We start from the raw sequence: 27,446 nt of genomic DNA, 5'->3' as shown, positions 1-27,446 counted from the left end.
GGTGCATGTGGTACTTGTGCTGTATGATGCCTTTTCCATATTAGGATATTTGTTTCTTGTTGTCTTGGGGAAGAGCGCTGTGAGATGAAATTGGTGCATCGAGAACAATCATGTCTTTCAGCAAGACGGACAAATAAAGAAGCAGCTTTATATGTTTGGCTCCAAATTTAGTGACCTTCTAAAAATGGGATCCCCCCTTGGAAGTCGGTGGTTTGAAGCACAAGTTAAAACATTTCAGACAAGTCTGGCAGACACAGGAGAGGCAGATGATGGTAGAATTCCTGAAGTGTAACTGCATGCCAAATTTCCACAGATGTCTGGTATAAATTAACTTGAAAATCTTAATGGTAAAACCTCAAAATAAAGCAGTTTTTCCAAACATTTAGATCTTTTTAGAGAGGATTTTCAGGCTGTGAGATAAGCTCATACTTTAACTTCAACTGCAGCTAAGAATTGGACAAACCCTGTGCAACGTCAGCCGTCTGGGGACAGGGGGACCCAAACAGATTTTGAAGCCAATCTAGGGTGGCCGCCATACTGAAATCGCTGTCTCAACCAAACTTTGGATCCACCTAACAGCAAACAATTTCTTAAATTTCTCAGTCACAGCCAAATCTTTTCAATGGAAAATGAGGTATTTTGTACTTGAGATTGAACACAAGATGTAAGAGCTGGAGAAATAGCCTTCAAAATAAAGGCACAACATAGACTTAATACCAGGCACACATCTGCTACCCACTGAAAATAGCTTCACAACCCACTCTAAGGTCCTAACCCACAAATTGAGAGCAAAAGATTTAGATAATTTAACTAATTCAAAGGCGCAAGCTAAAGTTTCAACAGGGGAAATCATGGATAGAACCTTCCAAATGAACAAAAGTCTGAACCCACCTTTATCTTGACTGTAATTGAAGAGCATGCACTCTAACTGAACTGAAAAACACCAGCATGCATGTGAAGATCACATGCAGCATTACTTCTGGGTATTATATTCCTCACTATCTTCTTCTGTCTCCTCTGTTTTGATCCGTTAAATTGCTAAGTTAATATTTCTTTGTGTGTCTGGCAGGAGTGTGAGTCTGCTGCAAGCCCTGGAGGAGAACTACGAGCTGGACCTGGTCTATATCACAGAGAGGATCATCTCCGTCTCCTTCCCCAGCAGCGTGGAGGAGCAGAGCTACGCCGCCAACCTGCGGGAGGTCGCCTCCATGCTGCGCTCCAAACACGGACACAACTACCTGGTAGGGTTTTCCTGTTTACATGTGGTTGATTCTGAGGATAGTGATTAAAATTCAAAATAAATGAAGCAAATAGCATAGCAGGAACATGAAATCATGGGATCTGCTCAGATCAGCTGATCAGAAGCTCTCTCTACACAGATTTGTTATGTTTATCTTTAGCTGAATCTGTACTTTTCATTCAGCTGTTAACTGGTAAAAGGCTGTTACTTCATGCCAGACTGAAGTCCCATCACTCAGTACCTTACATGACCCAAACTGCTGATTTATTTGGTTTGTGCAGCTAGGTTGCAGTGGCAGTTGAGGTCCACTTTATGTACAGTGACTTCTCTGAAGTGCACTGGGGCATCAAAGGGATTCGGGTCTCTTCAGTGATTACTTTAAGTTCTTAAGTTCATCCTTGATCTCTAACAGAGGAGTGAAACATATTGCTTTTTTTTATTGTCCAATATTATGCATCAATTTCCTACTCTCTATTCTTCACAAGTGATCCATCTGTAGTGGACTATCTACTGCTAAATTGGGACATTCTGGGTACATTTTTCACCATAAGTACAAATTCAAATTGCTTGGATGCCAAACTTTGTTCTACATACAGTTGCATCTAAAAAAATAGAATATCATTTGAAAGTTCATTTTTTCCCTGTGACTTGATTTGGAAAGCAATATTTCCATAATTTCTAGATTAATCTCATATAAAGGCAAATATTTCAAAACTTTTTTGTTTTAATTTTGATGATTGTGGCCCACAGCTTACATATACCTAAAATCCACTACCTAAAAATATTAGTGTTGTTGAAAAGTCCAATTTGCAAAGGTTTCTTGAGCCTTCATTCTCTCACTCTGGTCTTGAAAAGTATTGATAGGTGATAAATCAATTTTGGGAAAATTAAGACCCTTAAAAAGTATTAAAAAGTCTTATCACAACTTTATAAAGTCTTAAATTTTGAAAGTATTTTTTCTGAATTAGCTGTCCAAGAGTTTGAGTCCCAAAAACATCGTAAAAGTGTGTGAATTTATTCATTTTTATTAAAAAACAAAGATGAACAAGTACATAATAAACTAGGCTATTGTAGGTGCGTTCATAAATTGTCTCTGAGAGCGCCAGAGTGGGCGGGCGGACGGGTGGAAATTCAGAAGCACAAAGATTTACTATCCCAGCCTCTTTGAATTTTGTTGTATCGTAGTGGTCTATAGTCTTTATCACAAACTAAAACTGTTAAGTTACAAATATCACTGATGTAAATGGTTACGGCTTGAAGTGGCGGTGAGGTATTAAAAAATATTGAGAAGGTCTTGAAAAAGTCTTAAAAAGGTATTAAAATTAACTTCAAGATTCCTGCATATACCCTGGGTTCAGTGCACACAACTGCAATCATGAAGAAGACTGCTGACATGACTATTAGCCAGATAACAATGATTATCATCTTCCTCAAGGAGGGTTAGCCACAGAAGGTCATTGCTGAAAGGTCAGGCTGTTCTCAGAGGCCGTATCAAAGCATATTCATGGAAAGTTTGCTGGAAGAGAAAACTGTGGTAAAAAAAAAGGTGCACAGGCAACAGGTTGTCACACAAGCAGATTCAAGAACTTAGGGGAGCTTCACAAGGAGTGGACTGAAGCTGGAGTCAGTGCATTAAAAGCCACCACACACAGACAGGTCCAGGAAATTGACCACAAGGGTCTTGTTCCCAGTGTCTAACCAATCCTGAACCACAGACAATGTCATAAGTGTCTCACCTGGGCTAAGTAGAGAAAAGACCGCTCAGTGGTCCAAAGTCCTGTTTTCAGATGAAACTAAATTTAGCGTTTAATTTGAAAATCAAGGTCCAAGGATCTGGAGGAAAAGAGGAGAGGCAGGGAATCCACGTTGCTTGAGGTTCAGTGTAAAGTTTCCACAGTCAGTGATGGTTTGGGGTGCCATGCCATCTGCTAGTGTTGGTCCACTGTGTTTTATGAGGTCCAACGTCAGCACAGCTGTCTACCAGGAAGTTTTAGAGCACATCATGCTTCCATCTGCTGAGAAGCTTTATCAGACACTAATTTCATTTTCCAGCAGGACTTGGCACCTGCTCACAGTGAAGCCAATATTACAATAAACTGGTTTGCCGACCATGGTATTACTGTGTTTGATTGGCCAGCCAACTGGTCTGACCTAAACCCCATAGAGAATCTCTGGGGAAATATTAAGGGCAATATGAAAGACACCAGACTCAATAATGCAGACGAGCGAAAGGCTGGGCTTCATAACACCCCAGCAGTGCCATGGCCATGTTGCATTGATGAAGTAATTTATGCAAAAGGAGCTCAAACCAATGCATATAACTGAGCGTACTTTTCAGAAAGCTAACATTTCTGAATTAAATATCCTTTTTAAATTAGTCATTTAATGTTATAAATTTTTGAGATACAGATTTTTTTATCAACTTGCTCAAAAATCATCAACATTTAAAGAAATCAAGACTATGTTTTTCACTTTGTGTATAATGAAGCTATATAATATATGAGTTTCACTTTAAATTGAACTACTTTTCCAGACTATTATAAATTATTGAGATGCACCGGTGTACAATGAGCTTATGAAATGAAAGTGTCTCTATTTGGAGGTTTAGTTTGGTCATCCTACCTGAAACCCTTTTGCGGCAGGAAAAGGTAAATCTGTGTAAATGTGGCGGCTCACTGGTAGTAAGAAGCACATCAGATTTTTTCCTTCTCTATTGATTTACAATGTACCACCAGAAGCATTGCTATAATGTTTGTTCTGACTTCATCCTTAGCTCTTCAACCTCAGTGAGAAGCGTTATGACATCGGCCAACTTCATCCAAAGGTAAGCTCAAGTTACATCTCTGCATATTGTGAGTATCTATCTTGCTGACTTTAATATGATGATTAATCTGAGTGTATTTCTCCCTCTCAGGTGTTGGACTTTGGCTGGCCTGACCACCATGCTCCCGCTCTGGATAAAATCTGCAGCATCTGCAAAGCCATGGACACCTGGCTGAGTGCTGACAGCCACAACGTGGTGGTCATACACAACAAGGTGAGAGGATGGTGTGAGGGAATGTGTGGACAGTAGAGGGTGCTCTCAGGCTCCTATCAGGACACCCTCCTCTCCCTGAGGCTGCAGCTGGTTTTTGTGTCAGTAATGACGCCCTCTTTAAGTGAAACACTGACATTCAGGGTGGAGTGTTTGTGCCTCTCTTTGTGTGCTTGTATGGTTTTGGCTGTGCTGCATGAGGGCTAGGAAGACACAAATTAAAGGGGTCAGGCCGGCCTCTCATCATGGCTGCTCATTTTTATTTATCCATTAACCTTTGACTATACCATAAAAACTGAATTGACCAATATTTTGCTGTTGTTGCCTAAATTTACTTGCATAATATTATCCTCTTGTGGCAAACCACACTCATCTGGCTCCTCAGTATGCCGACACACACCATAAAAAGTAGATCCGAATACAACCACGAGGCCAAAGTCCCAGATGGAATAGCTAATCATTTTCACGTTAACCCCTCTGTGAGTCCGATCGGGTTGTTGCAACATCAGATTTAACCATGGGATCCTCGAGCGGTGGGCCTCAGTCCAGGATGTTCCCACAGGGAGGTTACAAACAAGTCGGCTGCCATGACAACTGGGGTTATTTTTCATGGAGTTGAGTAATACTGGCGATGAGTGTGTGGGTTTGGAGGTTGTGGTTGGTCACTAAGGAAGCAGACCGTGTCGGGTTCCCTCGTATCAACAAATCATTTCTGAGGGGTTTCACACTGTTTAAGTGGACATGATATTTATAATGTGGAACGCGCTTTTTCTCCACCGTGACCCTCGTTTTAAAGTTTGATGGATGTGTAAAATATGACCGGTTTGTTCCCCACAGTATCATGACTTCAGCTCCGTGAACTGCCCATTAAATTTCCATCTAGTGTTTTTGTTTACCAGATAAACACACGTATAGTCACGTACATACAGAATGTTACAGCTTTTATGAGTAAAATTGATGTTATTACTGCAGACAAGTCTTAAAGGGGTACTACACACATTTTATTGGCACTTGAAGCCGAATCGTGGTTTCTTTCAGAGGTCTCTCACGTATGAAAAAAAAAATAACCCCAGTGACATCATTATTGGCGTGGAATCTCTACATAAACTGTGTGAAAGTCTGAGTTACAAACGGGGTGAATGAACTTTAAAAGAGCCTAGTTTTGAGAACTGCTGTTACAAACAATGCTATTGAGCTAAAGCAATAATGTCAAATTTTTGCACTAAAATGTCTCTATTAACTTTGAAAACCCATTTAAGTCAACACTGTGAAAGACAACTTTTTTTACTGTTGCCATCAAAATGCGTCTTAATGTGGAAGGAACTGTACCAGGAAGCTGCCGTTGTGTTGCTGTAGCCCATTCATTCATACATAAAATAAAGCAACAACAAACGTGCTGCTTACTTGTTAAAGACCATAATTATTCTTGGAATTGGTTCCTAATTGTATTGCATGAAGACACCCTTGTAACCCAGAGCACCCTGACCTGACCCCTCAGTAATGTTGCGACCCCCAGGCATTTCCAGGTCAAGCAGAGCCCAGCACTGCCTGCCTCCACGGTGTACTTCTTCCTCTGAAAAGAGAATTCTGTTCCACAAAAACAGCACCATAAGGTGTATTTGTAGGGGAGATTGGGGCACAAGCTGATACTTTTTGGATTTGGCTCAATAATTCAAACCAAATTTCAGTTACAATGATCATGTCATTACACAACAAACATACACATCTCTACCACAAATTAACCCTGGAGTTGTGTTTTTATTGGGGCTGTTGAAAGATCAGAATCCCAGAATTTCTGTATTTAATCACAATTACTACACCTTTTTTATCACATTCAAAAACTCCACTTTTTTGCATTTAAAACTGTCTATGTGTCATTTTTTTAAATCCTTTTACTGTCTTTAACGGTGATTGACTCACAGATTAGTGAGTCTGCTTTTATAGTTAGATTGAAGACTGAACCATTGAATAAGTGACTTTTTATGGATTACTACGAAAATGAGTGACAATAAAAAAGGTGAATGTTTTATAAGACATGGTTCAGGTGACTCTTGACTTGTCTGCTGAGCTGTCTGTGAGTTTTTAAAGTGAAATGAGTCATTAAGGAGCAGTGGTGTCCTTATGTAACATCACTGTGGATGCAGAGAGATGCTGCAGTAGCTTAACCAACATCTGTTCAAGCACCATAAAGCGTGCGATTAATCACAATTAAAAAAAATGAATGCACCACTTGTAGATCATAGTTAATGGTGATTAATGCGACAGCCCTTGTTTTTATGTTTGACTCTTAACCCCTGAGACGGGGTTGATTGTAACATCAATAGTCTTGGTTGTAACACTTGCAAAGTTAGGGTAGATAATGTTTGTGGATCTGTGATAGATATTTACATGCCTGTACCTATTGTTCATCTGGTATGGAAAGATTAAAACATAGATGGATATTACGCATACATGGATATTATCTTTTTACTGAAAAAAATGTAAGAATAGAAAAAATATAGAAAAATTACATGATGCAGCTTCACCACACTTCACCATGGAAAACCCAGATCAGGCCATCTCCACTTCAGATATTTTTGACAAAAATCTTCATTTAGAATATTAAATTGCAGCTTTTTGAATCTTTAATTTGTGTGTTTTTTTTTTCTTTTTCAGGGTAACAGAGGCAGAACTGGAGTGGTGGTGGCGGCCTACATGCATTACAGCAACATATCAGCAAGGTAGGTGTATCATCACATTTACACCTGCATGACACATGGAAAGAAATATTAAAACTTACTCTGAGGGGTGCAGATGGTATAGCAGTGAGGTTGCAGAAGTTCTCTTCCTCAATGTGTGTGGTTTGAGTATGAGTCTGATATGTGGCTCCATTCTTGCACTCCTCACTCCTCTATCATCCCTGTTTCTGAACAAGTCCACTCCTTCTTTCAAAAAAAGGAAATAAAAAAAAATGTTCCAGTGAATTGAAGATAGAAAGTCCAGTTTAACATTTTTGACCGCATTTTTTTCTACCGTGATGTGAAAGCTTTTGCAAAAACAAGGATTGTTGCAAGCATATCCTAGCTGAATGCATCAGGATGGTTAGACACTAACTTGAAGAGAGCATTTAGCAGAATAGAGAATCCTCCAGCTGTTGTAGTGTTGTTAAAGCTTGTGAAAAAACTGGCCGCACAAGATGATAACCATTGTAAATGAGCATCTGACTTTCTAAAAATATTTTCAAAGTCTTTGTGGACACTATTATTGGCAAAGTCCGCAAAAAATCATTTCAGCAAGAAAGAAAAGAGGCAAAGAGAAGAGTCTTCTTTCTGGGGAGAGGAAAGAATGAATCTGGAGGAAGTAAATAGAAAAGGGGAGACATTTTAGGGAAATACAGGATAAACCGTCTTTGTTTATCACAAGACTGAAACCCACATCTGTTACAGACGGAGATCTGATAAATAGAAGGAGGGCTGAAGCATGAGATTAGAGAACAAAGCTTTTATTTGGATTTTTTTCAGGGGAAGTTTTTGATATGATAATTATGAGCAGAAAGCACAGAGTTAGCTCAAATAGTCCCTCAATCATGAGACTCAAATTATAGGTGCAAGCCTTTTCTGTATTCTCACTGGATTTGATTTAGATTTGCCAAAATAGAAGGACTTTGAGTTACAAAGATGTAAACTGTTAACACTCAGAGGAGCATGTGACTCTCTGTTGTTGCTTAAAGATTGACCATGAAAATATTTAACATGATCTAGTCCATAAAAAGTATTAGATTTCTTTTTAATCCCATTATCCTGCAGGGCCATTTAAATCTGGCCTGAAGTCACTTTAAAAAGTGAAGGACCAGCAGAAAGTCCGGACATAAACACACAGTGACAGCTGCCATATGGAAATGTTGAGTCTAATTTGATCCTGAAGCTGTGCACTAATGCTGAAAGATGGTTTTGGTTTAAAATGCACAGGTGTCCTTCAGCCATTTTCAGTACAAGTCATGTTTTTCCAAGCTTTTCACGTCCCTAATGTTGCATGACCAAGCTTTAATTGTTCACGGTTGACAAGCTGAATAACTACGTAAAAGCTCTGAGTGTTTTTACTATATGAAACCTCTGTGTTTGTGCACAGTGCTGACCAGGCTCTGGACAGGTTTGCCATGAAGCGTTTCTATGAAGACAAAGTGCTTCCTGTGGGACAGCCATCACAGAAAAGGTCAGTCTTCACTCACTCGTTGTTTTTGGTACAAGTCTGACCCCACAGCGAACTTCCTCACAGATATATGTCTCTTGCTGAAAGAGAAGGTTGTGTGAATTGATAAAAATGGTACAACAGAGGCTTAAACAACAACCAGTGTCTTTCTACCAAATTTCAATATATATATATATATTGAAATATATATATTATACTTGGCTCTTTTTAGCATCTGTTACAAGGGCTGCCCTGTGAGTGGGCCCTCCCTGTTTGGGATTTATTAATGTTAACAATCAGAAGCATTGGTGCTAGCATCCAGGCTATCTGATACATCATTTTGGCACTGAAAACTGTGCCAAGATATTATTGGGTCTGACATTGAAGTTGTTTTTTTAAAGCTATTTTTAACTCTTTTTTTCACTTTTTTCACACCAATTTCTGCCCAGTTTATACCATTTTCACCAATTGTATTGCCACTTTCGACCCATTTTTTTCACTTTTTGCAACTTTTAACCTATTTTTGCCACAACTATATATTTTTGCCTCTAGTTTGCCATTTTTCTTTTATCTTTATGCCTCTTTTAGCCTGTTTTCACCACTTAATCTATTTTTTGCCACTATTTTGCCACTGTTGACCTCTTTTTGCCACTTTTAATAAACTTTAACCATATTTTTGTGACTTGTTTTTGTGGCTAATACCCAATTTGTCTATAATTTTCCCTCTAATTTTCCACTGTTTACCTCTCTTTCGGCCTGTTTTCACCATCTTTAACCTATTCTTTTGCCACTATTTTACCACTGTCTTTTTGCCACTTTTATCATCACATTTTTGTGATGTTCTATCTATTCTTGCATCTTATATACAGTTCTTTACCTCAGGTTTGGCACTGTTTACCTCTTTTTGCCACTTTTATCCCATTTCCACCACTTTATTCTATTTTTGCCACTAGTATCAAATTTTTGCCACTATTTTACCTGTTTTTTTTTACCAACTTAAACCTATTTTTGCCACAAATATACCATTTTTATCAAGATTTTCCAGTTTTATCCCATTTACACCATTTTATTTGGCCACTTTTAGCCTATTTTTTGTCACTTACATTAATTTTTTGCAATTTTTACAACTGTTTACATGTTTTTGCACTTTGATCAAATTTTCACCACATTTTTGTGATGTTTTACCTGTTTGTGCCACTTATGTCCAATTTTTCCCTTTTGTTTGCCACTGTTTACCTCTTTTTGCCACTTTTATTCAAATTTCCTTTTTTTTTAAAAATTTTTCCACTTTTATCTCATTTTCACCCTTTTGTTTTTGACCACTCTTAGCCTATTTTGCCACATATATCTAATTTTTGCCCCTATTTTGCCACTTTTGACCTTTTCTGTAACTATAAACCAAGTCTTGCCAATTGTTTTTACCACTTTTAACCCCTTTAGCATATTCTCACCCATTTTCGTGTCATTTCTTAATTCCGTTATCATTTTTCCACTAAAGTTGCGGTACTATCTTCTTCTTTAGTTAGTCATTTTTGTTGCTCTTATTAGAGTGATTATTATTCAGGTAAAAGTAAGATATGTTTATCACAGTTTAACTTTACAATGGATCATGATTTTGCTAACCTCCATGGGCCCCCATTTAGCGGGGCCCCAGAGGGATCTTCCTTTTATCCCTCTATATGGGCAGCCTTGTCTTTTACATGTGTAAATAAGCAATCTGCTTACTCTGTGTGTTGTTTTTATTCATCCAAATCCTTAATTGTTTCTTTGTCTGATGGAATTTCTTTGACTCCCCTTGAGCCTGATCCAGTCAGAGCCTGAGAGAAGGGGCAGGGGTCCTGGCCTGACCCAGCTAAGGGTGGTATGCCACGTCAGTACTGGTCTCTGGCAGTTATTCTGACCTCTGAGACGGATGACTTTCTCTGTCCAATAAAAAAAAAAATCCTGTACTCTGAATCAGCAGATATATTAACCTGCCAGCATTAAAATGAGGAAATATAACAGATAAACATCAAGGTTTGGCATCAGTGAGAAGTGAATTATTTACTGATAGGTTGATGTCTGTGAGCAGAGCTGATATTGGCCAGAATCAATGATCAGCTGATGCCTCAGTGCATCCATTGCACAAATGCTTGGCTTATAAAGCTGATTCTTACTCTGATAAAGCAGTTAAACATTCCAGTATGTTCAACAGATTGTTTCTAGCTTTGTCTGACTGCTGGTTGTGCTTCGTGTTTCGTATTAGAAATTAGTTTATGAGAGTTTTATTAAAGCTGCCTGCAGTTTCTTGAATCAGAAAGAAATAAAATTGGAATTTAATGGTGGGAAAACAAAAATGGTTATCCTGATGATGATCTGCAGAGGATTCCAGGTTATTTTTCTGCGGGTTTTTCAACTTTTCTCAACCCAGTTTCAAAAGACACAGGCTTTTGAACCACCATCAATGTAACAATGTTTTATGCAGCCTGAAAGTAATAAGTTTATGGAGTTTTAACTAAAACAAGGAGCATGTTGGCTCACACGTCAGGCCAGGCTGACAAGCTAAAAACATTCATTGTTTTCATTGGAGGTCAAAGCCAAGATTGTATCTCTTTGTTGTGATGAACACAGGATTAAACTTGATCTTTTTGTTGTAAAACAGAACGGAATCATGATGCAGTTTGGCAGAAACATGCTTGTGTCTTGTGTTTCTCAGGTATGTGGAGTATTTTAGCGGCCTGCTCTCTGGACACATCAAGATCAACAACAAACCCCTCTTCCTGCACCACGTCATCATGCACGGCATCCCCAACTTTGAGTCCAAAGGAGGTGAGACTCATCCACTAATATCCCTTACATAACATCTTTTGTTCTGCACAAATAAGTCACTCTCAAATGTCATCTACCAGGATGTCGTCCCTTTCTCAAGATCTACCAGGCCATGCAGCCCGTCTACACATCTGGGATCTAGTAAGTCTTAAAGCACGCTCACACTCCAGCGCTTTTACAAGATTCCAGGGATAGCTAGCTCGTAATGGCCCAATAATAAAACCCCTGATTTTCCTTTATAGCCTCTCCCTTAGCTCCCCTGCCCCCCCAATATACACATACACTGTCCCGTTTGCCAGTTTCCTCTCTGTGCTCGTCTCACATTATTGTATTTAGCTAGCCTCCCCAGCTCGAGGCTCTTGTTTCCCCACTGTAGCTCCCTCAATCACTTCTATTATTATTTGTTAGTGGAGAGCCCATGAAACAGGCAGACAGGCATCTGTGTGGACGCCTGCGGGGGTTTCCTGTCAGAGGACCCCGCTGGTTCTCAGGGCCAGACAGGAAATAATGGATTCTGTGCTTCACTGCTGTTGTTTTGGGATGAGGTGAGGCTAGAGGGGAGGGAGATGTGAAATACTCACAAGTGAGACGGGCAAATCGGCAACATTAACGCCATCTTAAAACAATTCAGTTATCACTGACACTCTCGTCATACATTTAACCGTTTTATTGAATAATGGATATACAGTTTTACTTGGCTCTGCTCAAAAGATGCTCCTTAAGTTAGCCAAGCAGCATGCTTTCACTTCTCTGCAGCGCATAGCTACAAACCCTCATATGGATAACCATATTAATGACAATGCATACTGAATACTTCAAAATTACTTCAAAAGCAATTACTAGATAGTAGCATGAATCTGAATATGAGGGTGCAGCAAGCGTTATGCTATAAAGGAGGAGGCTGGGGTGGAGGAGGTTAAGCTTTGCCAGCATTAGCAGTGTGGTGCATCAGCATTAAAGCAAGCAGGGATTAGTGAGAAGTATTAAAAACACCGCTGTGTTGACAGAAAGAGCTTTGACTGGCTGTGGGAGCTGGCAGGCGATGATTAGGAAAGCAGTTCAAACTGTGTGTGATTTGTATTTGTTTTAATGGAGTCAAAAACCTTCAATTTCCATGTAGCTCTGTAGCCCTTTTAGCAACATCTTTTCAGTGTTAATTTTTACAGCAATTTTCAATTTTAGTCCAAGTCTTAGTCTTCATGTTAAGTGCATTTTAATCACATTTTTGTCATTTCTACCCTTTATAGTTTTAGTCTAGTTTTGGTCCATTTAAAATGCGAACGTTAGTCCAAGCATTTATTCTCCTTCCTGAATCTGGTACCAAATAATGATAGTGTGTTCTATGCACCTGCCAAACCTAGGGTCCCTACTTTCTACAGCTGAAAGGAAGAATAACTACAGATGCATTGTATTTTGACAGTTTTACGCACAATGGAGAAATATCATGGATGCCTGAAGAAAACTTAATTACATTTTAGTTTAATTTTAGTCGTGTCAGACAAATATTCTTACTTTTCTCAGTTTTAGTCATCAAATATCTATTTTTGGCTAGTCTTAATCTAGGCTCCTCTTGGAAAAAAGGCTGTTGACGAGCATTTTCAGTCACAGTTTTAGTCAATGAAATTAACGTGGCATCTTTTTCCATGTCACTGCTTCTACTAGCTATAATACGGTAGTAAATCTCAGTCAGCAGTGATTGATGTGAGACAGGCTTACATTTGTGTTGATTTTGGTGTCCCCCTGTGGTCAAAGTAGTGTCTCTTATCACTTTAATGATCTTGTGTGTATATGTTTCTGATTTCAAAAAATATTTCTTTGAGCTAAAAATGTATCATTTACTGTGATTCTTTACTGGAAAATATAAACACTGGAGGGTTTTTTGCAGTGTACTGTAACTCAGTTCTTTTTTTCCTGAATATATACATTAAGAAATGAAAAAAAAATTATCTCTGAATTTTTGCCACTTTTATACCATTTTCTATACATTGTCTAATAATAGCTGTATCATGTCAACAATGTTGTACATCCCTCATTTATAAAGGTTTGATATTTACAGTTTTAAACTCCAAACTGTATTTTCCTATTCTTTCCCTCTCAGCCTTAATGGGCTTAAACCAAGAGTTTAAAGTTGATACTGTTTGAAACAAGGTTCAACAGTTGCCATTATTTCCATCTGAATAACAGCGTTGCTTCTATAAACACACTGACAGCATGAACAATAACTCCATGTGAAACAATGTTGTTGACTGCCGGACTGTCAACCCCTAAAAGCCCACCCTCCTCCCACTTTCTCTCACATGATAACCATTAGCACTCCCCAGCCTTTGATCTGACTCCCTCACTTACACAATCATGTAGACACTAATACCCAAAATTAGCCCTGCACTGCACCGCAGTTACGCTTTGTGCTGGATGTTCAAGTAAATGGAGGGATTGTCTGTAGATGATCATGTGCACATTGTTAAACTCAGACAAGCAATATCAGAAAGTAAATAGGTCTCCTGAGGGTTTGATTGCATTGTGAACATTTTAACCGCAGTGATAATGAAGGAAAGGATGTTTTCTTACATGTTGTGGGTTTTTCTTTGACAGTAATGTCCAGGGTGACAGCCAGACGAGCATCTGCATCACCATTGAACCTGGGCTGCTTCTGAAAGGCGACATCCTGGTAAGAAAAGCACAGAAACTGCAGTAGCATATCTGTTTGATCTAAATATGGTATTTCTATCAGATTCTGTAAATTGAAAAGTGGAAACAAGAATGTAAAGACACAGCTGGAGAACATTTTTTCTTGTTGTGTCGATTGGCTAACTCTGAAGTGTGAAGCTAAGTCCAGATAAAGTTTATTGTCTTATTTGCTCCAGTGTTTTACGCCGGCCAGAAAGTAAAAGAAAATAAATGAATGTAAAATGACAATTGGTGTTAGAATGCCAATGAAAACAGCTGCAGAAATGCAGACTTTACATAGGTTTCATTGTTTATTAGTAATGAGGGAATCCTGTTGGTTTTTCCAAACTGACTTTGGCTGCATATACAGAACCCATGTGCTGTAGCAGTTTATAGTATCATTCACAGAAGAATTAGGGCCGTAAAATCCTCGGGGAAGACAGTTGGACTTGTTCCTATACCTCAGTTTTATAGACCCTCATTAGCACACAATATGTTTTCTGGAAACTATGACGTCAAAACGGCCGGGTTCTTCCTGTCCGACAGGGTCTGTAATACTCAGGGTACTATTTCAGCATCACACTTAAAATGAGCTGCGGGTGAGATGGATGTTTTTAATTCTAGTTGAGGGGCGTTTTCCCATGTTGCAGGGTTCATGGAGATTTTTTGATTTTAGAATAGTCAAATAAGCTTCAATATGTTTTTAAAGGTTTTTTAGTACTGTCATCTCACAGGAAAGTTCCAGGTTCTTATCCTGGCAAAGGCTGCCCACAAGGGGGGAAAGGGTAGAACTTTCTGGGGTCCAGAGTTATGTAGGGGTCCATGGAAATTAGAAAGATATGGTTCACCCTTAATCTGAGCAATGCTGAGCTTTTATCTTAAACCTAAATACCCACTCTTACTCATTAAAGCAACAAGAGCGCTATTTATTTGTTGTTGCCTTTTTCAAATTTGTAAAGCCGCTCATCTTAAAATGGTTTGGCCCTTTTTTTTTTTTGTAAAATGAATGTTGCAGGTGGGCCCAATGGACAAGGACAGTAATTTTGTTGTGTAAGGCGACGCTAAGATCTGTCTGCTCCAAAGTTTCATTAAAGCCCAGGAGGCAAATAACCAGGGGGTTAGTGCTAATGCTATAGATCCAGTATGCATGCGTTGATATTCTTAAATGGCATCTTTTAGTGGGCCTTTCAGGTGGCCCAACCATTTCTGTGGGTGAGCCAGATCCTGGCTGACAGGGTCATTCTATGGGGAGTTTGCACAATCGGTCTGGGTGTTCTGGCTTCCTCCCACAGTCCAAAGACATGCTCTTAAGGTTAATTGAGTTGAGTCCTCTGTAACTGCACCTGTAGTGTTAAGTTTCATTTCTCTCATGCTGAGTTGTGTTGAAGGAGAGAGGGGCAGCAGGTCTCGCTAAAAGCCAACTTTTCTTCTTTGTGTGTTTTGATATGTTGGCTACTTCCTCTTCTTTGTTGGTGGTTTAATAGCAGTTAAAAAACATTTGCCAGCATTTCTGCCACTAAGGCTGGTGGGTAAATACTTGTCACTTTTCTATTTTTTATTTTTATTTTTATGGTCCAGACCTACTTGTCATGTGACTGCTTGCACCAAACCGTGACTCCCAAACTGCAACGATACAGGAGGAATACAAAAGTCATTACACCTGTAGTTTAAACAAATCTTTAAATAATAGTTTAAACTGTTATTATACACATTGCCTCAGTGATGGGCTCAAGACAAACCAAGTCAATCCATTGCAGCTTAGGGTTTTTGTTGAAGTTCCAAAAAGATCCACAGAGACGCTTTGCAAAGTGATCACACTCACTACTGTTATTATACATTAAACAGCAGCATCAGTTATGCTTCCTGTGTGCACTACAAAACATTACATACATTTAAAATGGAGAGGAAAGTGTTGCGAAAATCCATTCTATGGCCAAAATTTTGCTGGTGACATTTTTTTTGTTGGTTTATCGTCCTCTAGTACAAGGTGCTGGCTTGAACAAATGTGTCCTGTAAATTATCAGGATAAAATATGATAAAAACAATTATTGTTGTTATTTCCTTTATAATTTTGAATTGTTTTTGTGCGGTAAGGTACGCACTGGTTGGCTTTGTGTCATAATGCTTGTTATGTTTTTGTTTTTTAAGTTAATTTAGATTACCAGCAGGCTGCACTGAATACACTGATTAGGCTGAGCTAGCCTGCTGATAGCATGCAGTGTTTTTTTTTTTTTTTTTTGACCAGTCAGTTGGTTAGTGTGTAGGTGCAATGTCAGTCTACCAAGACTTTCTTTGTAGGACTACAGCTCTCAAAAGAAGAAATCAGTGTCAGGTGACAACTGTCGTGTTACAGACTGTGGAGATACTAAGAAACTAACAATACATTTCTTTACTCAAAAACATGAACATTATTAAATACACGATCAGCGGAACAACCTATTTTATTCAGTTTCAAATAAAAGTCTTTTCAGATGATTTGAATCGTAATTTTCCATGACAAGCACATCCCTACTTTCTAGTTTCATTTGAAGGATCCTCGCTTATGCAGTAAATCACTCATTCTGCTAATAGTTCCAGCAGAAGCTTTGAGCACGTCAACAAAGTTTATACCTCTGCTGTCAATAAGGCCATAATGTCATCCACTCACCGTCCTCGTGGCTCATCATTTCAGCCTAAAGAATATCACAGGAGCACTTACAGTCTAGTCCAGGCTCCTCTGTTTTGCCTCCTCAATGCTGAACTTAAATCTTTATAACTCATCCTTTATTTAAGACGGCTAATGGATTCAGCTGAGCATTTTGCAGACAAGACAAAGAATAAGCACTGTGGCCCTGTGGACAGCGAGACATTACTCAGCATGGAGTGTTCTGACATTCACATCTGTACCAACATGTGTTTGTGGAATAAAACTGAGGATCTCATAAGTGCAGAGAAATGACTGCGGTGATTACAGATCAATTAGATGAAAAAAACATAATCACCTTTCTAAACAGGATTTAAGTTCTCTAGGGTTTAGCTGTTTTCTTTCTAATTGGCTTGTTAGATTCATTTTATTCCAAGTTTTATTTCAAAACAAGCAAAAGTTTAAGGATTTAAAAAGGAATGCCCCAACATCTATGGTTGTGTGCTCACTCACTTTCTCACAGAGAGTTACATGAGAAGATCAATACAGCTTTCATGTCTGTACTGTAAATATGAGCCGAAGCCAAAGGAAAGTAAACTAAGACTAGTGAAAACAGAGGAAATGTCAGGAAAGAAGTCAATCCTGCAGCTCACAAAGTTTAGAAAAGCTGTTTAAAAGCATAATTAAAGATCTCATATCACATTTTTTTTGCTGAATCAGAAGTAATGAACTCTTGCACTTTAACTCTAGCACTTTGTACTTTGATTGATTGTATGATATTTATGAAATGTAGGCTTTATGAATTAATATTTGTATTTGTTTAATATTATTAATTTAATGTTTTTTTTTCTAATTTTGTGACCTGCCAAGGGACAACAGATGAAAATTAGCATTTTTGCTAACTCTGGCGCATTTACAATATGTACTTAGTACATTTGTTCATTAATGTGCATGGTCCCTTTTAAATAAATAAATAAATAGATAAATGAATAATTTTCAAATTTTCAGATTGTCAATTTAAACATCAAAGTTTTCATTTGGTGATAACCTCATCTAAAAAATATTTTTTTCTCACATTTTGAAAAGCATCTGATTGTTACGTGGTTCAGGCTTTTCTAACAAAAATATGTTCCTCTGGCCTGTCCACAATCTGCCCAAGAATCAGAAAAATCCCTTCCCCACCTTTCAGAAAATGTGTGCTGCAACAAGCCGTTCTCAGATTTTCCTGTCATGATGTCATGTGGGGAGTTGGCCCCGCCCCCAGGTTTGGTTGGCCCTCCCTGCTTGGAAGAAAGTTCAGCCCTCCTCTCCTGAGCCTCCTCTCACTGGCAGCTGAGAGGAGGCTCAGGAGAGCCCCACCCATTAAGCTGCATCCGTTTCCTGAGAGGGGCGGAGTCAGACAGCTCTGTAACATTTAAAGCCACAGACACAGAAACAGCTCATTCTGAGCAGGGCTGGAACAGAGGGGTTTTTAGACATGCGAACATCCAATACTGGGGTGTTTTTTTAGCAACAAACTTCACAGGCATGTTTGGGAACCTCTGAGACCGATACAAACTTGTCTTAAAACGGTAAAATATGTGATCTTTAACTACTTACACGCAGATGCATCACGGCCACAGCGTGTCCTCTTATTGCTCAATTTTACACTGTTAACAAAGAGGAAGCAAACAGTAGCTTCATATTAAATTTGCTGTCATGAGAGTACTCACAAATTTCTCATCTATCTCTTGGCAAAAAGTCCCCACATTAATTTCCCTGATGTCGAGAGATGATTTGTTTCACATGCGGGGGGGTCCTCGTCTGCTTTAACCTGAAAAAGCGTCAGACCTCCGAGGGCAGCATGTAAGCCTGAAATGACTGTTTTACCTCTTTAGATTTTTGTTTCTCAAACTTGGCTTGCCAGTATTGTTTTCCTGGTGAAACAGACTCCTCTGTGGGAGGTTCTCCTTATCCCAGAGAGCTGCTCTAAGCCACTGGATATTCTGCCTATCCTCTCTCTCAATCCTTTATTTGCTTGTTTGGATTTGGGAACCTTATATGTTTCGGTCTTACTTGGCCCCACAAGTAGAAAATAGTGTGGTGGAAAGGAAGGCAATCCCACATTCCTAAAAAAATCATATTTGAATAAGGTTGAAGTTGATGCGCTTCAGGTAAAATCACGAGAAATACCTGAGAGGGTCTGTAGGATGTGTTCAGTTTCACCAACTCTCTTTCTCTTGCTCTTTCCAGCAGCAGTTTGAGAGCTTTAGGTCGATGTTAAATATCCCTCCAGTACCTGTAAATGTGAGGTCCTTGTAAAACACTAACAGGTCCAGCAGCCCATCAGGGACTCAGCAGGAGGGGGAGAGAAGGTTTTCCTGTGTGGGGTTTTAGTGTGGCTCTTAAAGCTGTTTGTGTTAGGAGAAACAGTTTGGATAATAATGCATGTGGAGAGGCTGTACGTTAGCAGGGATATAGGTATATATAAAGAACGCCTTAAATGTTTTTGTAGCTCTGAGCCAAGAAAAGGGAGCACTGAATCAAGATGGCATGTCTTTGGCTCACATCTCACAAAGATTGGTTCAATATGTTCACTTTATATTTTGAGTGCATCAGCAATGAAGCCATATACAGGTCAATACTAAAAATAATCACATTTGTTTCTTTACATTTCACCGTCCTAAACAAATCCTATAAATAAAGCTTCACATGAAAAGGTTGTGTGTATGTGGAGCTTAGAAAGGAAATGTTGGAGTGGAATCAGAGTATCACAGCTAGTTCTTTCGTTTCAATGCTTCTTCCATGCATGTGTGTTTGATTTTTGTCTGTTTTCTTCCTCCAGCTGAAGTGTTACCACAAACGCTACCGCAGCCCGTGCCGTGACGTGATATTCAGAGTGCAGTTTCACACCTGTGCTGTCCATGACCTGGGGATTGTTTTTGGAAAGAATGAGCTTGATGAGACATTCAAGGGTAAGAAGTTCTAATCTGTGTGGAATCATAGTTTTTTCACGGTCAGTACATTTAAACTAAAACTAAATTATAATTTCTTGAAGATATACTTCCCATCTATCAAGACAAAACTTGCAGGGTGATTGGACGAACATTTTGTCTGTCACAATAATTACGGTCCAATCAGAGCAACAAAAATATAACCGAGTCCCTGCACTGCCCCAGGGAGAGGAGCTTAATGGTAAAACCAGATTCTTACTGAAACTAGCTGAGAGAAAAGAGAAACTATCTTTTTCACCAGTAAAAGCTTTTAGTGCAGTTCATTAGCTACCTCCTCTTTCTTCTCAAAGGAGGCTGATTGGTCTGGTCATTCATTGACCAGAAACAAGCAATTTAGCTTGAGGCTTCACAAGATGGATCCACCAGATGACAGACATGGAATCTGGTAAATTCATCTACTTGGCAAAGTGATTTGTGTGCTCTTGCATGTACACAAATCAGTCGCCCCCAAATAGGCCAGGCATTCTGTGCATTCTTCACAATTTCCATGCTAGGCTCTGACCTGGAAGTCAAACCGCCTAAATGTGTGAAAGCCAGAAAGAAATCAGGACAAAGGTATTGACATGAAAAATGCTAGGGTAAGGTATGGACAGTTTTTATGGACCGATGAGGAGGTACAGAGGCAGAACAAGAGGGGAATGTTTTCTCAAAGTGCCAAATCCTACAGGCCAGTGAGAGTAAGTCTCTGCAGAGCGTTATGATTGATAAAAGCAAATGAAACCAGTGCATAAATAGACCCTGTTTACCACAACATGAAACTGGAAAAATCAAATAAATTTTAACCAACATTTTATCGATAACTGTATATCTGAGAGCCCATTTTACTTTATATGTTCTTTTTCAAAATGAATATTGCTATTTATAAACTTTAATACCTAATTTCTCAACTTATGATATGCATCTTAAGTAATAGACCATGGTTGGTTTCACAATAAAAAGGACAGCTTTATAAAAGTAGGAAGATATTGGCTCTAAAAGATGATTTTTAAGTTGTAGTGATATGATTTTTGCCTGAATGATATATAGATTTGTTTGCAGTCTTGATAATCTTCTGTAACTACCTGATGAGAAAAGCATTTCTAGGAGAACATGGCTCTGGACTATCCTACGTTTGGACCTAGCTCTGGATATTAAAATCTTGTGGCTCTACCATCAAGGAGACATGTTTGATTGTTTAGTTTGTGATGTAACAGAAGGTGTGTGGTATGTGAAGAGGGACTGGTACTGCTTAACAGAGAAGGAACAAAATGCCACCTAGCAAACTAGAGTCTGGCATACTTCTGTTTATAAATCAGTTGTATGATGGTGCTTGTGTACTGGCACAAGGACATCAGTCCAACTAAATGGCCTAATCAAGCTATAACTGAATTTATGCTATCAAATTCATACATTTTCTATCTTAAGGAGAGCCAGTCCTTATTGTCCCCCTCTTGATACAGCCATAATTGTTATCATTAATCCATAATCCAATCTATAATTGTTTCTTGTTTTCTACTTTTGCGAGTAAAGGTCTGCTACAATCACATTATACGCGTTTGTTTTAGAGTCATTGACAGTTTTGACCCCTTCTGTGTGCAGATGACAGGTTTCCAGAATACGGAAAAGTGGAGTTTATTTTCTCGTTTGGACCGGAGAAAATACATGGTGAGTTTGAGCATGTTCAGTGTTCTTGATTTACTGTTTTTTGTACCATTTGTATTTCATTTTCTGCAAAGTACAACAGATGTTCTGACAGCAACTGTCATTTGCATGTTTGTTTTAATGATAGTACAACAATACAGCACTGTAGGGATGCAAAGAATAAAGGCATTGCTAAAATACAGCAACTCGATTATAACCAAAAGTGTTGCAGCTGGTATGAGTCTTTGCCAGTAGACTTAAATGAGGCTCTGTACTTCTATAATTCAGTTATTTTTCATTGTTAAACTTTGGTATTGCATATTGAATCAGCAAAATTGAACATTCCAATCTGTTCTGAATCATCTGAAGTGCATAAAATGAAAAAAACTCAATCACTTTAACTTAAAGTGAGTTTTAATTGTATTACATTTATGAATATGATCTTCTGATCTTGTGACATTCACGCCGTCTGCTCTGTCTCTTCGTACTTCGGGTCCAGGTGTGGACCACCTGGAAAACGGGCCGAGCGTCTCGGTTGACTACAACACACAGGACTCCCTGATCCGCTGGGACTCATATGAAAACTTTAACCAGAGCTGTGAGGACGCCACAGATGGTGAGTACAGCTGGATCATAGAAACAACCTGCAGATTTGTTGGAAACAACTCTGCAGATTTGACTCTTTACTGGGTAAAACATGGCACACAAACTGTCTGAGCGTACTTCAAACATGAAGCCATGCATGCTTTAGCAATATGGCTGAACAACATTTTATTGGAATTGCAATGTGGTTCTTGGTGCAATGTCTGTTTTAGTTGAAACGTGTGTCTAAGATCCATTAAAAGTACCATTTTAATGAGATATATTGCAGCAGAGATGTTCTGGAGCACATTTCATACACAGATGTCAGAATAAATTATCTTTGTGTAGAAAAAATCCTGCTCATCAATCATGTTTATACTCTTAAGATTCTCATTTGATATGTTTTGCAATTATAAATAGAATAATGATGTAAAAATTATCAATCTTTAATACCACAAATCATTTCAAAATCACAGTTTAAGCCAAAATGATTGTAATTCGGTATTTTTTAAATCCTTCAGCCCTATTTTGCAGCTTGCGATGCAGATTCTGAAGAAATATCTTAACCATCATAGCCACCACATATGGGGGAAACTCAGCATGAGACATACACAAATATACATACAGATAGACAGCAGACCTACATCTTCCTCCCTTCTTGTGTTTTAACAAGGTGTTAATTACTCTGGCTTTTACAGCCATGGTGCTTAAGGCCACTTCTGTGCTATCATGTCTTGAGAACTTGTGTTTCTAACCTAATCTGAGGAAGTGAATGATCAAAACAAACCACAAATCTAATTCCTGTTGCTGCATGTGACCCATTAGCTGCGGCTCACGACAACATTTTCTCAGTTTTGTGCAAACACGGTGTTAATTTCTTTCAGTAGACTGCACAAGTGCTCTTCATTAGCTGTCAGTGAGAGGGTTATGTGTCTTAAATGTATTTTAAGAGTGGCACTCTGCATGAACTTGTAGGTAAAAGGACACTTTAAATGAGTGTTATGTAAACAGTACATATGCCTGTGGAGATGCAGTGACATGTGGTTGAAAGAAGTTGTGATGCTATTTTCATCCCTGACTCATTTTTGCTCGTACACACATGAACATCCTCTAACCATGCTGATCTCAGTAACAAGGCCGTTGTTGTGTTTCTGCGTGACACGGAGGAATGATCCGGCCTTCCTCCTGATGGTGTTGAAGACTTTTTCACAGTTTTTATCTCTTTAAACTCCCACGACAAGGTCAAACTGAAGTCATACACAGGTTCAAGCAGTGCTGGAGCGTTTAAAGAGAAAAGACATGAGGTTGAATTTGTGCACTTCCACATTTAATTCACTGTGTTGTTTAGATCCAAGTTTCTGAAATCACCCAAATCAGCATTACGAGGTTTCCCGCTGCCCTTGCTGTTAGTGGTAAATCATATTTTGAAATGGAGGAGAGAATTCAATTGTGGTGAGATTACGGCTGCTTAGAAGCCAGAGGCCCTGTGGGATCGGAGTTAAGTGCGAGACATTCCTGGGTCGAGCCACAGGCATGGACAGAGCCTTCCTGTGGAGGGAGCCGTGGTCACTCTGAGACCAAAGTGCTACTTTCTCTGCCACCCAAAAAAGGAAGCGATGTTACGCCCTCAGCGATGGCAGACAGCCTGTTGTTTTGTCTTGGAAAGTGAAGAAAGTGTCCGCATGGGCAGTTTGTTTATATGAAATGGAATAAGTCTCCTCCTGTGGCTGATGAGCTGATATTTCTTCTTATCAGTTTGTGTTAGGTCGCCGTTTTTTGTTCTAGATGGATTCTTAAGTTGAAAGCGTTGGGGTACGTTGAATGGTTTCCCAGCTTGGAGTCCGGATATCCCCTCAGAGGGGTGCCAAAGATTGCAGGGGTGCTCTGATGTTTCAAAACAAGATGTGCATATATTTTTTGCAAAAATCACGTTTAGAAACAAAATGAGGGCCAACCCAGAAGATTAAAAAATAACTAGGATACGTTTATCTTTTGGAAGAGGGGTGATTTTTGGGGGCAAAACATTGAGAAATTTGAGTTTATGAAGTTGTTTAGTTAGAAGAAGTCAAAACCTAACCCCTTAAAGCCTGTTGTATCATATTTGATACATACTTTTATGATACCTCTATCTATGTGATCATGAATGACTAAAACAAACTTCTGAATACAATCTAAAAAATGATAAAATGCCCCCAATGAATTATCAGTTACCCAAAACACCTAATTTATTAAATGAGATACAAAAAATATGTACTGTATGTTAAATGTTATGGAAATTTGGATTTTTTGGATTTCAGTAGAAAGTGAAATAAACATTTCAGTTCCAAAAAATTAGAATTTTCTGGCTATAATTTGTGTTTTCAGGCTTTAAGGGTTTAACAAGAAACTAAAAGGAAAACAATGGTCTGACTTTCAACTTTTCATTCTTATAATCTCAAAAATTTTGTTCACATCAGTAAAAAAAGAAATCGTATGGATTTATGACTTTAAACTTGAGCATTCTGAGATTTTTTTCATTTTCTTCTTTCTAAAGTGGTCCCAAGGGGAGTCATAAAAATAGATAGTTTATACACAGATCTTTTGTCAAGATCCGTATATTATGTTGGGGTATTCTCAATGAAAACAATTTAAATTGAGATTAATTTTTTTGGTTATAAAGGGGATACACTGGCGTCACTTTTGTGCATGAAACACCTCTTGGCTGAGTAGCAAAACTTTCTGACATGTGGCTGTCAGCGAATTGGGGAAAGGATGAAAAAGAACAATTTATGGTTAATCTGTCTACTGTTGAATCAGTTATAATGTAGAAGGATTTGCTGTTTGTGTTTGTTGTGAAATACACAAGAAGAGAGGCTTAAAAAATAATAGAATATTGAATTATAATCACAATATTGAAAAAAGTGTAATTAGATTATTTTCTCAAAGCTGCTCTTCAGTTCAGTAGTAAAGTACCGGGGTGTCCAAACTATGGCCCAGGGGCCAAATGCTGCTTGTGGTCCATTTTGTTTGTCCTGCAGCAAATTTTAAAATAAAAAGAAACATGGCCAACATTAGAACATGTAGCTTTTGCTTAGATGTATTGTACTTTTTAGTTTCACCTCAGGGTGATGCTAGGTGGCACAAGGTGCTACCATGCTGATTCTGCAAACAAACATTTTGACAAAAAGAGTTTAATGATCTGTTTTTTTATATATGTGACTAAATTAAGATGATACTGTAAACGTGTTAGCAACCAAAATTATTATATTATATATTATATCTTGATTTACAACAGCCTTTATGATTAAACAAATAGTAGCACCAGTGACATTCCAGGGGTGAGGACAGGGGTTGCCAGGGCCAACCAGGGCCCCTGAAATCTGATTGGCCTTCCCAAAATCTTTACATTGATTGTCTGTTTGCCTTATCAACCACTAACTAGCCATGTGAGCACACTCATTTAGAATATCTTAGCCTACATTAGACGCGTAATAATACCTTAAATATCCTCAAGGTGCGGTAGGCTATAAGAAAGCGGCCCCACCATTCTTATATATTTTTATACGTGGCCCTAAGTGGAAAAAGTTTGGACACCCCTGGCATAGTAGAAATGTTACTGTCATGGCTGTGATCCTACAAGTAAAAAAAGGCTCACATATAATTTATTTCCAGCAGTAAAGCTGTGATTTTTTTAGAGTATTTTTAATGATGGCAAATAGGAACAGAGTCTACAACTTAAAGGACATTTACAAAATGATGAAGTGACTTTTCAATGACTGATTGTTGCTGTCGATTTAATGTCAGTACATCTCCCTGAATGTTTACAGGACTCCCACATAGCCAAAAGGTCAGAGGTTACTTGGCTACCTTTTATCACTGCCCTTAAAGCATGTACCCCACACTCAGCGGCAGCTTGAAATAGGCTTTTCTAAAATAGAACAGGTGTAAGTGTCCTCTCATTCTGTTTCAGTCTAGTGGGTTTGTATGTATGTTTTTAATCTGTCTTCTGTGTTCAGTCATATGATGGTGATACTGGTCAAAGATGAGATTTGACTCACATATTTGGCTTAGAGTATAAAAGCATGGAAAATATGAGCAAGTGAGCATGCATATAAACGTAATCTCAAACTTTGTTTTGCCACTTAGAATTGGTGATAAGACTTAAAATGATGCCCATAAATATCCTTTAGTGGCATGTCTTCATTCTCCAGTACAGCCAGACTGATAGACAGTGCATTTTAAATGGGCTCAGCTCAGACATGGCACTTAAAAAGACAGTAATATATGCTTCATTCTCACAGAAACTAGAGAGAAAGGGTTTCCAGGAAACTGGAGTGTCTCTGCTGTCATTTAGCTTCACACTTGTTAGCGGTGAAAGGCGATTAGCTCCTCTCACAGAGTGGCTTTTAGAGCCAAGAGGATGTATATCTTCACAAGTGTTGGGAAGAAACAAAAGGCTGGGTTGTTGTTGGGCTGCCAGCGCTGTGACTGCATTTCTTGGTGAAGAGCCACATTTAACACAAGTTTTCCTGCCCTCTCTTCCTATCGAGGCATTGCATAAAGCTTAAATTATAAGGCCAATGTTTGGTTGGGACTGATGTTGGGTAAGTCCTGTCTATGTGGGCTTTGGTTTGTAAAGATTGATGTTGATGTTCATTGTGTTTATTCCACAGAAAATGGCTACGGCTGCTGAGGGGGAGTTTCAGAGCAGGGATTCTTGTCATGCCTGCACCTAGCATATAAACAGAGCCAGAAAATATCCAAAACATCACACTTACACAACAAACCAATGACATTTAAGGCATTTAGAGAGTGAATAGCAGTAATGGTTAAATCCTTAGTTTGCAAACAAGCCATTAACAAGGATGCTCTTTTTCTTCAGTGCAAAACGATAGCTCTGTCACTGTTACCTTCAACTGAGCGACAAGAGCTCACTAATGTAGAGCTTAAAATTGCAATTAAAACATTTTTTGTTTCACTTTGGATATGTGTGCAGTCTTAAACCAAGGGTAATCTGCTTCCTGTTTGCATACAGACCTGTTGAATGAGTCAGAACATTTTTGACTTGTCTACTGAGCTGATGCTGCAGGGAGATACTGGCGAGGCTTCGAAGTCTACTGAAAGAGACAATAAACATACGATTGATATCATCAGAAAAAAAATACTGCACTAATTATCAATAAGTCTTTATTTGTACAGCGCCAGTTCATAACTGTTATCTCAAGACACTTGACAAAGAGGGCATGTCTAGACTGTTCTCTCTGTTGTGGCCTGTTATGAATTAATTAACTTTATCTGCAAAGCGTGGGAGAAAAGACAGAGTGTATTGTTTCATATTGAGCTGGGAAAAGATCTCGCAACTTTGTATTTGCAATGAATCTATCTTTTTGGAAAACACTGCAGTTGTGTTACTGGTGTCTTATAAACACATGAGTGTTGGGCAATTTTTGTGCATGACATGTAAATAAAGTACAATCAGTCGAAAAAGAGCAGCATTAACCACCATGAGCTCAGCACTAGCAGTACTTAGCTCCGTTACAGGGGTGACAAAAACCTGCCCTTCAACAGTGAGGGAATATCGGGTAGAACACTCATGTTGACAGCCTTCTACCTGAACCACGCTGGGGTTGGATTGGACTAGAAGGAGGAGTAGGTGGCGTTAGAAAAGCAGTCTCCACTATCAGTAGAGACAAGCCTGTCAGGAGAGGAAAACCACTTTTCCACCAGCAAAAG

The 27,446-nt window shown here is 38.8% G+C and overlaps 1 protein-coding gene across 10 annotated transcripts in view; it reads left to right on the top strand.

The window, feature by feature from the left end:
* The window catches only part of tns1b (tensin 1b), a 319,315-nt gene that overhangs the window by 233,073 nt on the left and 58,796 nt on the right, over positions 1-27,446 (top strand). For 8 of the 10 annotated variants that reach the window (XM_041806328.1, XM_041806327.1, XM_041806326.1 and 5 more), the window contains 11 exons: positions 1,070-1,241; positions 4,014-4,064; positions 4,155-4,277; positions 6,930-6,994; positions 8,382-8,465; positions 11,137-11,249; positions 11,330-11,390; positions 13,842-13,917; positions 19,364-19,493; positions 21,111-21,176; positions 21,646-21,768. In XM_041806328.1, the coding sequence (XP_041662262.1) occupies positions 1,070-1,241; positions 4,014-4,064; positions 4,155-4,277; positions 6,930-6,994; positions 8,382-8,465; positions 11,137-11,249; positions 11,330-11,390; positions 13,842-13,917; positions 19,364-19,493; positions 21,111-21,176; positions 21,646-21,768 (1,064 nt within the window). The remainder of the gene's footprint in view (positions 1-1,069; positions 1,242-4,013; positions 4,065-4,154; positions 4,278-6,929; positions 6,995-8,381; positions 8,466-11,136; positions 11,250-11,329; positions 11,391-13,841; positions 13,918-19,363; positions 19,494-21,110; positions 21,177-21,645; positions 21,769-27,446) is intronic. The other 2 variants (XM_041806332.1, XM_041806324.1) reach the window with 1 other exon arrangement.

This window comes from Cheilinus undulatus, linkage group 15 (genome assembly GCF_018320785.1).
Source record: "Cheilinus undulatus linkage group 15, ASM1832078v1, whole genome shotgun sequence".
Classification (NCBI taxonomy): Eukaryota; Metazoa; Chordata; class Actinopteri; order Labriformes; family Labridae; genus Cheilinus; species Cheilinus undulatus.
This window is presented reverse-complemented; position numbering and strand designations above follow the sequence as displayed.